Source organism: Lemur catta, chromosome 26, assembly GCF_020740605.2.
Source record: "Lemur catta isolate mLemCat1 chromosome 26, mLemCat1.pri, whole genome shotgun sequence".
NCBI classification, from domain to species: domain Eukaryota; kingdom Metazoa; phylum Chordata; class Mammalia; order Primates; family Lemuridae; genus Lemur; species Lemur catta.
In genome coordinates this window covers 4,557,134-4,573,262 of record NC_059153.1, presented here as the reverse complement: position 1 = coordinate 4,573,262, position 16,129 = coordinate 4,557,134, and the positions used below count along the sequence as shown (strand labels likewise).

The following is a 16,129-nucleotide window of genomic DNA, read 5'->3' as shown; positions in this document are numbered from 1 at the left end:
TAATGATACTACATTTGTCAAGTATGCAGTTACATTTAAAGGGAGATTATGATATGTCAAAAAATAAATTTCATTGTATGCGTTAATAAAATAATTTGGCTAAAATAAATAACAGAAACATTTTAAATACATTTATCTGCCCAACAGTCAGTTAAGCCCATTAAATCAACTTCACAAAACTATTCTAATTTAAATTGATTTACATTAGACAAAATCTGAATATAATACCTGAGATTGTGCATTGATATTGGCTCCTTCCTTAACAAGAACTTTGACAACTTCTGCTTGTCCAGCCAAAGACGCAATGTGAAGAGCAGTATTCCCTTTCTGTTTTGGAGAAACAAAATAGAAACTATTAGAGGTTTCTGAATTTTGTAGACATCAAAATATGCAGGCATTTGCATTGGCTGATTACTTCAACTGATTAAAATTTGTCATTTTATCAAGACAGTAGCCCATTCGTGAAGGGATTATTTTTTTACCATCAAAAAAATTGACCATCTCATATAATGTCTCCCTTTTTATCTGTCACAATACTGGTGTAGTGTTGAGAATATAGAAAAACTGACTTCTTAATGAATCAAAAAATTTGGAGTGCATACGTGTGTGTGTGTGTGTGTGTGTGTGTGTGTGTGTGTGACCAATATCTCATCAAATTCATGGGATTTAAGCAATAACTAAAGAGTCCTCCTGCAAGGAAATATTAACTAAAAAAAAAAAAAAAAAAAAAAAAACTTTACTGAAACATTGAATTTATGTCAGCTTGCAAAGAAAACCTAGGGATTTTCAGTGGTAGAGAAAATGACTTTGCTCACACTTGTGTTTCCAGTCACTAGGGCACATGGTTGTTGCTCAAAATATTTTGGCCATAAAAAAATAAATTTTACATGAATCAGACAGAATGTTACCAGTAATTTCCACCATTTGCTATCAAAGTTTACCATCCATGGCACCAAAAATCAATGAAAATAATTTGAACATTTTGTTGAAATAAAATATAGGCCAAGAGACTAAAAATGCTTATGAAGTGATTGAAATAAATAACAAAAAGGAAAAAAATGAAAAATAAACAGAAACCTATAAAGTTTGGACTTTCTTTCTCTTTCTGCCTTCAGCTCACTGCGGGGCCATGAGCCACTGACGTTGTATTTGGGGGACTCAGTTTCCTCCTTTTTAAATGAGATTTTCTTCTAGAAAATTTCACAACTCCAATCTGTGATCAAAAGCAAACCTATGTTTTAAAATATCAATAGAGTTTCAAAGAAAGGAAAAATAAAAACAACAGTAAACACTTAAGCAATCAAAAAGTGGTTGGTGTAATGAATATACTATGTTAACATGAGAAACTCAGGGGAGGCAAATAATTTGATCTATATTCAGATCGATTTTGTTCTAGATATTTGTTCAACACTTATCTGATGTGCTAAAGAGAAATGTTAATTAAAATGTTTACTTTCTCTTTATGTTCAAAGTATTTATTGCATATGGTGAATGTATATTGTAACTTCTTTGGAATTGCCAGAGAGTTGTTTATTTGTTTTTGTTTCTTAATTTCTGCTGGAATTGCTGTTTACTGTACTATAAGCAGGAACAATGTGCATTTTGGCAATTATTCATGAGGTGTTGGAAATGCAGGTTAACTGGTAATATTTCTAATTCATTCCCACATTGTTTTTTGTTTACTCCTGATTGAATTAATGCCCCAGCTTGAGTAATTGACATCTTCTGCATTTTCCACCGTTATATTATCACATTCCAGCCCTGGTCAGCAGGCTTGGCTCTGATGAGACACTGTATTTTTTCCAAATAAAAATTTCACCTTCAAAAAGACAAAGATTTGTCATTATTGATAATACTTTTTAAAATATCTGTTGCTTATGAAATGAATCCCTGAGAGGTTTGAATATATTTTAGCAAAATCAGCATCAACGGGGGAGCAACAGTTTCTAGTGTACCAAGCATCTTGTACATTTTTTTAAAAAAATGAGTCCAATTTCTTTGCAAAAACACATTATAGTGATAAAGTCTAATTTTACCCTAGTAATTCAATCCATGATTCAAAAGCTTCTTTGCATTAGAGTATAAAGGACTCTGTATATCCTCATACCAAACTGAATGAATACATTAGAAGATTTCATCAATTTAACTGAAGCATGAAAATCACTGGTTTCCACTGAAAAGTTTACCACATCCATTTATTTAGAAATGACGAAGTACCCTTGGGAAAAGAGGCGCTATTGCCCACAGAGGATTATGTCAATCTGGTCCTCTTTGTGAATCCAAGGAGGAAAGACAAAATATTATCAGAAGCCAGGTTTGCAGATTTCTAGAGCCTCGTGTCTGATAAGTCCTTAAACCAAACAATTCGAGCTCTGCAAAGTTGAATGGAGAAGGTTTCCATTTGAGTTCTGCGGAGTTAAGCATCTTGGTGTTCCTGCAAACCTCTGAAATGTACCACTGGGAAATGAAGCTTTAAATCACTTCCTCTTTCCCAAGGAAAATCAGTTCTACCAGCAAGAACATTACCTTAGTGGCGGAATCCACAGAGGACCCTCTGCCCAGCAGCTCCTGAACCAGCCCCACGTGGCCCTCCTTGGCGGCCAGATGGAGAGCGTTGAGTCCATTCTGGGGGGAGAAACGACAGCCCTCAGAAGTGGAGTGACAATGACGGGGAGAGTGTCCTGATCTCACGCAAGCATATAACCCAGAGACTATACGGACTCTGATCTCTGCATTTTTTTTTTTTCTTTTCTTTTTCTATACGCTTGCATCTCTTACATTCAGGGGGACTAATTTCAGTGTCTTTGATTCAGAGGCAAAAAGGTAGATATTCATTAAAAACACGGATTTGGCAACTTCATTTAAACAAATTTTTTTTTAAACTAAGAAATTTCTAAACACCTTTCTAATGAGAAAAAAAAAAAAAAGAGAGAGCAGTTTCAGATCATTTATTGTGCCAGCCAAAAATAAAATTCTATGCAGTTTCTGAAACATACAGATCTTTAAATAAATCTTCTTACCTTTTAACAAATGGGAAAGTAAAGTGACTAACAAACCATAGGACAATTCCTGTGGGAACACAACTCTTTGATGACAACCCTATGCTTAAAATACATTTTGTCCTACGTCATTGAATTGCATTGACTTTTTTCAAAAGTTTAAAATTCATCTTATAATCTCTGATAATACTATACTATCTGATTCCAATCTATTTAAATCCCTAAAAGTTATTCACCATAACATTGAGAAAACTTATTTAAAATATCACTAAATATGATATTTACATATATTAAACCAATATAAAGCTTAAAAATAGATCTTAACATACATATAAGGAGAACCAAATACAGATGTAAATTACTACATGATAAATTTCATGTATATGGTCACCATACATTTTATACTTAATGATTTCATTATTAAAAGTATTCAGGCTTTTACATTTGATATATTTTCATACTTGACTAAAAAATAAAGTAATATTTATTTTTCTTCTTTGCAAATTATGGTCCCGGTTTTAACATTTAACTTTGGGTAGACAATGAGGTAGTACTATCAATACATACATGCATAGTCTCTGTATAACTGTCACAAAATGCTAAGAAGTAAAGCACCTTGGAAATTGACTCTTATGTTCCCAGAAAATTTAACAAATAAATCAACACTAAAATAAAAACTTGAAAAACAATAGAGTTTTGTGACCTCTGGATTCTACCAATATGCAAAAGAGGTTAACTGTGTTAACTGCACACAAGTGAGTTAGCACATAAAAATCACGTTCACTCCTATCATCCATCCAAGGAAAGCACTGCACCTTAAAGCTATTTCCCAGAGTTGGGGACAAGAAGGAAGGGTAGCTAGAAGCGGTAGGGAGGGAGCTCACGCAGGCGGAACTGAGAGGAGCGTGCGGCGCGCGTTTGTGCCGCAGTGCACGCACTGGACAACCGTACCAGCTCAGACCCGGCACCCACGCTTTCTGGCCTGGCTGGGGAGGTTCACCCTCTGCTCCAGCCGGTCTGCCCGAGGGCAGTTGACCTTGGGGAGCCTGGACATGACCTTGGCTGACCCCTGGGGGTTCCAGGGCCCCTCCCAGTGTCTGGGACTCAGTGCTACTTCTGATAGACCAGAGCCGGGCATAGGTCTCGCAAACAGCAGCACGTCTGGCGCTCTCTGGCCAGCGCCACCTGCTGGCATGGAGGTTAATCTGTGCACCCATTCGACCATTGGCTGATTCAATCATGCAGGGCTCCCCCGACTCCTATCTGCCAGCGCCACCTGCTGGCACGGAGGTCAACTCGTGCAACCCATTGGACCATTTGCTCATTCAATCATACAGGGCTCTTACCTGCCAGCGCCACCTGCTGGCACGGAGGTCAACCTGTGCAACCCATTGGACCATTTGCTCATTCAATCATACAGGGCTCTTACCTGCCAGCGCCACCTGCTGGCACGGAGGTCAACCTGTGCAACCCATTGGACCATTTGCTCATTCAATCATACAGGGCTCTTACCCGCCAGCGCCACCTGCTGGCCTGGAGACTAAAACAGTCTAAATCATCCCAACATAATCCTCAACTGTTAGAAGCACACAGGGCCTGGGAGAGAGAGAAGATTCTAGAGACCGCCAGCTCTCTTGGCAGGAGGAAGGGAACCTGTTCACACAGATAGTGCATTGCCAATATAGTCTACAATGATTAGCATTTGAGAAAACCACCACATTAAATCTGTCTGTTGCTAAGAAATTGAATCAGAGCCGTGGCCATCTGAAAGGACCCGCAGACAGAGCCACGGTCCTCCCCAAACACACGCTACAGTCGAACCTGTAAGTACCATCTACACAAAAGTCAAAAACAAGAAGGGAACAGCTTCTCTAGGTGAGAAGGAATCAGTGCAAGACCTCCGGCAGTGTGGAAAAAACAGAGCGTAATGATGCCCTTCAGGGATCACACTGGCTCTCCAGAGAGGGACTCCAACCAAAAAAAAAAAAAATTTAAATGTGAGATAATGAACTCAAAATATGGAACACAAGTAAGATCAGTGAGATCCAACAGAAAGTTCAAAACCAACATAAGAAAACCAAAACAGTTGGCCAGGCACGGTGGCTCACGCCTGTAATCCCAGCACTCTGGGAGGCCGAGGCGGGTGGATCGCTCAAGGTCAGGAGTTTGAGACCAGCCTGAGCAAGAGCGAGACCCCATCTCTACTAAAAATAGAAAGAAATTATATGGACAGCTAAAATATATATATAGAAAAATTAGCCAGGCGTGGTGGCACATGCCTGTAGTCCCAGCTACTCGGGAGGCTGAGGCAGGAGGATCGCTGGAGCCCAAGAGTTGGAGGTTGCTGTGAGTGAGGCTGACACCTCGGCACTCTAGCCTGGGCAACAGAGCTAGACTCTGTCTCAAAAAAAAAAAAAGAAGAAGAAGAAGAAGAGGAAAAGAAAGCCAAAACAGTAATTGAAGACACGAATGAAAAATTCACTAGAGAGACAGATATATTTTTTAAAAACAACTTAACAGAACTTCTGGAAATGAAAAACTCATTTAGGGGATTAAACAATACAGTGGAAAGTTTTAAAAGCAAATTAGACCAACCAGAAGAAAGAATCTGAGAGATTGAAGGCAAGGCTTTTGAATTAACCCAGTCAGTCAGTCAAAAATAAAGAAAAAAGTATCAATGAAAAAAAAAAAGAAAAGAAATCCTCGAGGAAGAAGAAGATAAAGTAAAAAGCATGGAAAGCCTATTTAAGAGAATAATGGAAGAAAACTTCCCCGGTCTTCCTAGAGATTTAGACATCCAGATACAAGAAAGTCATCAAACTCCTGGAAAATCCATTGCAAATGAACCAAATTGAGTGCACCAAAATTTATTATATCTCTGGCCAAAACCTCTCTTCTGGAGTCCAGATATATTCCACTTCCTACTCAACATTTTGGAGATCACATAGTCATATACAGATCAAATTTATTATGTTTAAAACTGACCTCTTGATTATTCCCTCAAACCTGCTCAACACACGGAATTGTCCATCTCAGTTAATGAAACTTCAACCCTCATTCTTCCCATGGCGACCCCAACCTGCATCCCTGAGTCCTCTCATTTGCCCTCATTTTATAGTAAATCCATTAATCAAATCAGCTCTACCTTTAAAATAGACCCAGAATCCAATCACCGCTCATCATTTCTCCTGCCCGAAGCCCTACTGCAAAACACCTCATCTCTCACCTGAAGTATTCCAAACAGTGTTCCCTCCTTCTGTCTCTGCTCTCTTTCAGTCACTGTCACTACTCAAATGTGTCAGTTTATGTCACTTTTCTGCTACAAACTATCACTCCTCTGCTCATTCAGAATTACACCAAGTTCTTAAGGGAGCTGCAAGGTTTTGCACGACCTTGTGCTGCTTTCTGCTCTCCTCTAACCTCCTCCTACTGTTCCCCTCCCTCATCCTACTCCTGGCAGGCTTGTCCCCTCGCTGGTCCCTGAACACGCTGGCAGTCTCCTCTGTGGAGTCCTCTCACTTGTCAAGACTTCTTCTGAAATGTGCTTCTTCCAAACAGTGCGTGGCTTCCTTGCTCAACTCCTTCGGGCCTCCTGACTGTCCCCATCCAAAGTGACAACTGCTTCCCTTCTCCCCCTCTCTCCTCCCCTGCTGTGTTTTCTCCGTATCCTTTACTGCCTTCTCTCCGCATGCCTTACTTTCTTCCTTGATGACTGTCCTCTCAGGGTGCAGACTGCAAGCTGCACGAGAGCAGGAGCGGAGCCTGATTTTGTCCTCTCTGCCCCCAGCACCTTGGACAGTGTCTGCCACTTAGTAAGCGCACAATACATGTCCGAAGAAATGGATGAACGGATGATGATCTTAAGTTCAAAATGGCGAAAAGAATGCTGTGTAGCACTCTGGGAGGCCGAGGTGGGAGGATCGCTCGAGGTCAGGAGTTCGAGACCAGCCTGAGCAAGAGCCAGACCCCGTCTCTACTAAAAATAGAAAGAAATTGTCTGGACAGCCAAAAACATATATAGAAAAATTAGCCGGGCATGGTGGCGCATGCCTGTAGTCCCAGCTATTCGGGAGGCTGAGGCAGGAGGATCGCTTGAGCCCAGGAGTTGGAGGCTGCTGTGAGCGAGGCTGATGCCAGGTACGCTAGCCCGGGCAACAGAGTGAAACTCTGTCACAAAAAAAGAAAGGAAAGGAAAGGAAAGGAAAAAGGAAAGGAAAAAGGAAAGGAAAGGAAAGGAAAAAGGAAAGGAAAGGATAGAAAAAAGAGGGAAAAGAAAAGAAAAAGAAAAAAGAAAAGAATGCTGTGATTATCCTATCTGAGATGAGTTCAGAAGAGTTGAGTCGCTCCCTGAGCGTCATCATTAAAATCCACGTCTTTTAATCATAGGAAGAAAGTAGTCAGGAGAATTGCCAGAACATAAAGTGTTCTGTTCTAACCTAAACCGCTGCAGCAGAGTAATTAAAAAGACAGTCAAAGAAATAATTTGCATGAAGCTACTCCTGACATTTCTAAAATGAAAGAAGAATAATAAACAAAAAATAAAAACAAAAAAACAAGAAAAACAAAAAAGACAAAATATTTTAAAGAATAAAAAAATAAAATGAAAGAAGAGCCAAATTTCAAAATCTTCATACACCTGCATACTCAGAAATAAAGACAAAACTTTTTAGAACTAGTGGCAAGTAATTGATGAAAACTCTCTACTGGAATTACTTTACATTGACCAAATATCAACACTGAAACTGAAAATGCTAGGTACTCAAAATATTAGCCATTATTCAATGCCAGTCTCAATCAGCACTACACAGTATAGAGCAAAGACTAGCATTAATGCACCAAAGAAGATTACAGAATATTCTAGAATCCAAAAACACATAATCAGAACCAGACAAAAGCATCACCCTTTTTTTCTTCTAAAAGAGGAGTCAATAAGAAGAATATAGGTATATAGCTATATTATTTGTACATATATTTGTATCTAATTTAACTGGTAGGAAACTATATATAGTTCATTCTCTGTTCCATTAATTCCGTGAATTCAATTCTATCCATTTTCATTGCCTTTATAAAGTCTCAGGCTAATAGAATTGTTTTGGTATTTTTAAAGAAAGGTTCAAACCAGATGGCTCCAAATGACATTTGTAAAAAAGATTTTAGTTCCAGAAAAAGATTTTAGTTTAATGCAACCCAGATACCTAGTAACTGTTACCAAATTGCTGCTAAACACAATCTTTCCTCTTTGATGACCCCGGCTTTGGGAATACCTTTTATGTTCTACCCTGTCTGTGTGAATTAGGACCATGTTTGCGTAAGCTGAGGTTGAGAATCAATATCAAAAGATCGTATTATATAATATGGATTATTATTTTCGCTGATATTTATTGAGTGCTTGCTCTGCTAAGCATTTTGCAAACATCTCATTTAATCATTACAACAAGCCTCCAACGTCAGTGTTGTGATGATCGCTGCAGCTGAGAAAACTCAGCCCTGGAGAACTTGATTGCCCAGGATCATTCAGCTGGTGAGTGGAGAAAATTAGAATTTGTTTGGATTCCAGCACCCACATTTTTAATGGGACTTCCAAAAATGCTTGGCAGTCTGAGTCATACCGTGTGAATACATGCTAAAGTCATTATTTGGCGTAACTTCTTGCTGCTAAAGGCCTGGTATTTTAGGAACATTAATATTGTTTTGAAAATGGAGTTTTGACCTTGCCTTCTGTTTTTGAAAAAGGAAACAGGATTTAACTGATAATTTTGCACCTTTACACTTTAGTGGTAAAAGGTCAATATCAAAATCAGGACATTTTTAAGAACTGTTCATCATTGGTGTCCTATCTAGGATTATAGCCAATAAATGCTAAGTGATAGCCCTTCATTTTGAAGTCACTGCAGCGAAACCAATAAATTTTATACACGGTGTGTAAGTTACACCGCATATAAACCTGAGTATCTAAACCTTCTGAGGCTTTTATTGAGTTGGAACTGGCTATAAATTTTTATAAAAATATTATGGAGCCTATTTTTAATGTCTGGATGTTAACATTGTTTATAACAGTATTACAGCATGCAGAATTACGAAGTAGATAAGAGTATAAACTTTTACGAGTTTCAGAAATGGAGTGAACGCTAAGATTTATTCTCTTTTCTGAATGTAGAAGACATAATAAGGTAAATAAATTACTAATTTAATCTTTCAAAGAAAATAAAAGTTAACAACTATATTTGGAATCATTAGGAAAAGAAAAATGAAAACTTGAAGTGTTTTTTTTTTTATAGTATTATGTTGTGCCGAATTTATAAATTTTTCCCATATCCTTTCAATGATTAGAAGCCAAATGGTATTTTTTGGTTAAATTTCCAACTTCTCATGGTAGTTAGGAGACCAGTTTTATAAAGAAAAAAAAATGTGCCTCAAATTTCAGTTTAAGGAATCTTACTTAGCACGCCAACACATGTGATTATTTTTGGAAAACTGGTGCAGCCCAGATTGGCTTTCATTGAGAAATACAACAGGGTACAGAAAGTCCTGGTTTCGATATTACGTGTCATAATGCTCCCTAGAAACACAGCCTTAGAAGCAAAATAGAGGATACACTTTCTTTGCTTCTTTATGCCATATTAGATTTGAGTATTACGTATTTAGAAATAGCAATACTTTGGCTGAACATATGTCTCTTTTGCCTTCCTGTGTATTTGGAAATTATTTTCTGTTCTATACGTTGTTTGAGTTTTAGTAGTAATCCTGGTGGTGGTGCCCTTTGACTTAAAAGTTCCTGTAACTACCTACTATATTCATCTGAGGATGAATACAGTTCTTTTTATGTTAACAGTGGTAGATAAAAAATAAGGTGTGAGCTTTAAGATAAAGGACACCCCCACTGTATACTTTGAAGGGTGGCTCCAAATAGCTACCCAAGCCATCCTGCAGTAGATAAAACTCAGACATAGCGGACAGATCTGTGTGATCCTGGGGACATCACTTAATCACTTGTGGGCTCAGTTTTGTAAACTTGGGCTAATCCCTACCTTATAACATGGTCTCAGCTGACTGATGGAATATCACATGTAAAACCTTTGCACAACGTCTGATATGTAGTAGCTAATTCCTTAACATTAGCCACTTTATTTTCCTAATCTTTATTTAATTAATATACATTCTTGAATATTAACAATAAAGAATCAACACCAGACAATATTTACTTTATACCTATTAAGTTCAGGTGATGAGGCTTAATCTCATATTTTATGTGAAGGTCAATTTTAATTTTTATAACTCCTGGTGAATTATACACAATAATTACGACTAGAACACATGCACCTTAGAAAGGCCTTTTATGTTTCATAATTTAACTTATAGTGCAACCCAGGAATATAAGCACTGAATGCATCATTATTATCCTATTTCAGAGTTTAGAAAAATGCCAGTTTCTGAATTAAAATGACTTCTCCAAAGGAGAAATGGAACTTGAATTTGAGCCTGTAGGCTTTACATTTCGTGTGAGTTTCATGACATCATGGTGTCTTTCCCCAGAAATAGGTCACAAATGTTCTTCCCTTTTGTAGTGACATAGTGAATGGTTGGCCACTGTAAGAGACATATGGCAGCCTGGTAAAAACTTCTTGGACTAACTCAAGAAGTTAAGTTGGTCTATAAATTGGTAAAAAATGAGTATTTACTGTTGAGAGATTATCCTTTTGTAAAATAACCCTGAGACTTTTCATGCAATTACTGTAACATATTTGTTATACTTTAGGGTGAGTGGACTTGGTTAGAAATGAGGTTAGCTTCATTTTCCTTGTGTTCTCTTTTTTTTTTTTTTTTGGTATTATTTACGACAATTTTACCTAAATAAACTAAGAGTTTCATTGTCTATTCTCTAGTCTATTACAAATGTAGAAAGTTAATGAATTGATAGTAAAATTTGGGGAGTGCATTTTATCTGCTTAAAGAAACCTAAGGTAACAGGTCAAAATTATCAAGTATTCCATATTCAACTTCACAGGCGTTTTATGGAATAAGCTCATATCCAAATGGGAGCTTGGATGTTCTTTCTCTCTTAAAGTAACTAATATACCTAACATTCAAATTATTTGTCTAAAAGAACATTAAAGGCACATTCAAAATAGAAAATGAGATGGATAAGGAATGTAGATGCAACATATGAAGATCTTCTATATTGGGATAAAATGATTTGGCTTTATTTCATAGGTCTGTATTGAGAATTGTGTAAAGTCTGGGGTCTGATCTAACCTAAAAGCTCAAAATCTGAACTGTTGCTATTTCATGATGCTGGTAGAAGACACAAGTATCCTGGGTCAGAAACGAAGGACTTTATAGCAAAAGCAGTGTCTGAGTGTCAGTGTGTTGCACAGGTTCACGAAAAGCTGTATTTGAGAGATTTACTAATTTCAGGGGCCTATAAAGATAACAGGGTTCAATATACACCAGGATGTAGAAACAATCATTCTGTAGATGATTTAGAACACAGTAGTGAAATTTACCTCTTGCTAACTTACAATTAGCCAGGATTATTCACTTCCTAGTCAGGTCTCTGTCAAACACCCCCTCTTCGCTTGTCCCCCCCACCTCCCCGACTAACGTCACCAACATGTAGCACACAATAGCAAAGACTGGAGTCTACTAGATACTTTAATTCATGGTATAAAAATCTTAGTCAAAAATAGCACCAAAATATCAACATTCCTGGTGCCAAATAATATCCAACATGTATAATATTCTCTACAATATTCTGTTTATCAAATGGATGTGATGAATAAATAATTGAAACATTTCATTTAAGCCAATAAATAGTTTCAAACTCTTCTCATTATAAGCCGTATTTTGAAACCAGGAGAAAAAGGGAGATCATTTTAATCGTATCCTCTTATGTCTCCATACTAAATTAGAACAATCAGTTAACCATGAGTAAGATGCACATAACAGAGAAGAAAGGAAGTCAATGTCTGGATTACTAGTTAATGATAAATGAGAAAAGTAAAACACCATTCTTGGCCCATATTCCACTTAAGGGTGGAACAGATCATTCCATAGACAAAACTGACATTCAATCGTTGTATTTTCGATGTATCTACTTTGCCGGCAATATTAGCTCTAGATACAAATATCTGATGCTCAGGAAGTTGGTAAGGGGGCAAAAATGGGGTTTTGTAAGTCTGAGTCACTGATATTTTAGTAAATGCAATAAAGACAAAAAAAAAATAGCCTTGGGCTCTGAGGATGTGTCAAGATGATTGGTGTTTCCTCATCGTACAGCGCATCCTACCTGGTTGCACGTGTTGATGTCTATACCGCCCTTCAAATATTCCACTACTTTGTCCAGGTTGCCTGCTCTGGCAGCGCGGAGGAAGCTGGCATTGCTGTCAGACTGCAAGAAAAGAAAGGAAAAGACATTTGGTGAACTACTGATGACATAAAAACCCATCCATTCCAGAAAGAATGTTTCCACTGCAAGTCAGAAAAGCTTCCGTTGGAAATCTTTTAACGCTGCGTTCAAAACGTTAAATCATCATTCACAGTATGAGGCTGCAGCTTCGTGATATTTCTAGAGTGTTAGGTATATTAAAAGCCAATGGGAAACATGCTCGACTATATTAAAGAATATACAAGAACCGGTAAAATGAAAATAATTGTTCCTGCTTTATTCCAAATCCTCAACCACATTCGAAGATGCATTTACATGACCCCCAAACACCAATGTGGTTTATTTTAGCTTCAGGATTCTAGTGACTTTGTACTGAGCCTAATGGACAGTCAAGAAAGAATCAGAAAAGCAAAAGAAATGAAAGGTTTTTTGCTTTCTCTTTCTTTGCTGTTGGTTTTCAGATGAGTCTGAGAGAGAAGACCAAGTACGGTCACTTAGCAGTCACCTGTCCTCATGACCAGGGAATGACAGAAAGCTCCGAGGATGCTTTGGGGAAAGGGAATAACACCACTTCGCAGGTGTAGACTGCAATCTGTGATCCCAGTGACTTTGGGAAAACACGATTAAATTTAAACCAGCCGACACAATACCAGACTGAAATCACTTGGTGAATATGATCACTCCGGACGGAGACTGCTTTTTACGTTTGTCATCTTCCCCTATTCCTATCAAAGTCTGATTCTAGAAGAATCAGCTGACTTCTCCTCAAGAACAGCTCTAAGGAGAGTGTACAGCTACAAAACCCACTGCCCCTCTGGCTTGGTGGAAAAAGTCTGACTTTGAACCTTGACGTCATAGTGATGACAAATTTTTGCTAGGTGTCAAGGCACTTGTACAACTGTCACGATTTCTCTTGTGATAGGATGTCTGCCTAAAGAGAAAATGGAGGCATGAAGAGAGACATCATTTACCCATTAGGAAGCGAGATGCGGGTTTGATGATGACTCCTAAACAAACATCCTCCATTCTAGGCTACACTGCCTCCCTCGCTGAAAGAATCGACTTTGGCAGGAACTCCTGGCCCACTGTCACAGCTATGTATGATGAGTTGCGGTGACGTGCAGAGATAGAAATGGAAGTATTTTCACTGGGAGTTTCAAAGATGGAATGACTTGCGCACTGTCCAAATGGCTTACACATGGGAAGGCTGAAAACTGTGGAACTAGATTACCTCACTGTTAACCCAAATACCATAGTGGCTCATATCTTTACACATGAGAGCGATGACTTATTAAGAGTCGAAAGGGCTGACTGAAGTCTACACATCCGGAACCCGTGCTCTGATTCTTCAGGAACGCATCACAGGGGGGTACTGTCACGCTGTTCTTCCCTGTCCCCACACCTCTGCCACGCAGCACTCTTCATCCCGTCTGAGAGCTGTCCCCGTGGCAGAGTGCCCTCAGTCTCTCTGCAATGCTGCAGGGACGGAATTGCCACTCATTTTAAAAATGCATATTCTAGGAAATCATTTTGCTGTTTGCAGCAAATGCTAAATGCCAGGAGGATCTTTCCACCTTCAGGTTTGTTGCCACAGCACTTAACAGTGGGCCGGGCACGGTGGCTCACGCCTGTAATCCCAGCACTCTGGGAGGCTGGGGTGGGAGGATTGCTCGAGGTCAGGAGTTCGAGACCAGCCTGAGCAAGAGCGAGACCCCGTCTCTACCAAAAGAAATTAGCTGGACAACTTAAAATATACAGAAAAAATGAGCCAGGCATGGTGGCACATGCCTATAGTCCCAGCTACTCGGGAGGCTGAGGCAGGAGGATCGCTTGAGCCCAGGAGTTTGAGGTTGCTGTGAGCTATGATGACACCACGGCACTCTAGCTTGGGGGACAGAGTAAGACTGTGTCTCCAAAAAAAAACACAATGAAACATTATACTGTATATTATGTCACAGCACATCAATATTGCACAAGAATCATTATTTTTATCATAAAGCAATAAAAACAAAATATTAGGTCAGAGATGTATGAAAATATTATTCCTGCATATAGTTTTTTTTAAAAATAAATCTGTGCACTACATATTATATTAAAGGTTGTTCCCAGAAAGTACTTTCAATGCACACGTGACACTAATCATTGGAGGGAACATTTATTGAGTGTTGAGTGTGGGCCAGGAACAGAGTTAAAGGAGCCATTTGCATTATGTCATAAATACTCACAATAATGACATGAGGAAGGAACTATAATTGTGGCTCATTTCATAGGCGAGGAAAGACTTTTTAAAGATTTGCCAGGGTCACACATTTTTCAGTGGAAGAGCCAAGATTTAATTGATGTTTATCAGGCCCAGAGCTATAAGTTTTATCTGCTACTCTACTCTACCCCTCCGAAGTATCAGAGCAGAGGTTACTACAGATTTCCAACCTGTGAGCTACAGGCTTATTTCATCCGTGCTAACCACAGTCACACCCTGGCTCTACATATTCACTCTGTAAGTCACAGTCACGCTCAAGAGGGTGGCTCAGCCGGAGAGGGAGTTGTTGGCTGCCATCCCTACCCCCAATCCCATCGAGGGATTGGGAATGACACTGAGGATTGCTTTTGCTGTTACATAGGAACAAAAAGTTTTCATCACTGTTTTTCTCTTTTCTGAATTGAACTTTTTAAAAGTGGATACAAGTCAAAGAGTTGCAGCTAATCCCTGGGATTTTAGCAAACCATGTCCCCAGTGTTCTGGAGGGGCTAAACCCAATGGAAATGGAATATTTAAACCACCCTGCCAGGGACCACTTCACCAGTTGAATCACAGGAGACTTTGGTACGAGTCGGACTCTTCTAGAACCCTGTTAAGGAATCTAGTTTTCCCAAAGTGAGAAAATGCATTAAATGGAAGTATTATTATGCAATGGTCCAAGAATGTGTGCTTGAAGGACAGAATCAAAATGAGGTTTCAAAATGTATGCATAGATACTGGCATTATTGAAGGTCAAATGTATATTTCTGCATAGAAATATATATTCTTCTTCCCCTTCCACGGACACACGCCCATCGTACCCCACAATGAGGTCAATCTGTGATTAAAGCTCTAGACGCAGAGCTTTGGATAAACAGTGGTTAGTCTGGTGATGCTCAATCAATATAGACATGAAAGAGGATTCAAACATTCATGGAGAGAGACGCTGCAATTTTTACCGGGCTGTGCTTCTCAACCGACTATCACAAAAGGAAGAATTTTAACATCAAGTATAAGTATGGGGGGGGGAGGGAAGCATGCTTTCAAAATAGATTTTTCTTTGCTCAAGCAAGAGATTTCATAATAAAAGCACAATAAAGAAAAAAAAAAATGAGGAAATAGCCACTCCTTTGGGAGAAAGTCTCAGACAAATAGAAGACTAACCTTTCCGCTTTGCTGCCTTCTGTCCCTGAGACCCTCAAATCCTAAAACCAATCATACTTCTGCCTATATAGTCTGACCCTGGGTGAGAAATTCAAATGCTGAGTCCCACCTATCTTAATCTCTAACAGATGGATGTCATTAAAACTTGCCCCCTTTATGGCCCTAGTGTGACATCTCAAGCCAAGAAAGAAAAATTTCTTCTCAAACTCTTGACATAGTTCTACACGTGTTTTTTTTTTTTTTTTTTGGGTTTTTTTTTTTTTTGTATCTGAATGTTAGAAAAACAGAACAACCTTCTCAGCACGCAGCAGTGTGGACATGAAAGGCTCTATGTGCATTCAT

The 16,129-nt window shown here is 38.7% G+C and overlaps 1 protein-coding gene across 4 annotated transcripts in view; it reads right to left on the bottom strand.

Annotated features, from left to right (window-relative positions):
- Positions 1–16,129, bottom strand: part of ANK2 (ankyrin 2) — a 396,857-nt gene that overhangs the window by 145,409 nt on the left and 235,319 nt on the right. For all 4 annotated transcript variants that reach the window (XM_045537500.1, XM_045537499.1, XM_045537497.1 and 1 more), the window contains 3 exons: positions 12,286–12,387; positions 2,527–2,625; positions 229–327 (listed from right to left, as the gene is read on the bottom strand). In XM_045537500.1, coding sequence (XP_045393456.1) covers positions 229–327; positions 2,527–2,625; positions 12,286–12,387 — 300 coding nt within the window. The remainder of the gene's footprint in view (positions 1–228; positions 328–2,526; positions 2,626–12,285; positions 12,388–16,129) is intronic.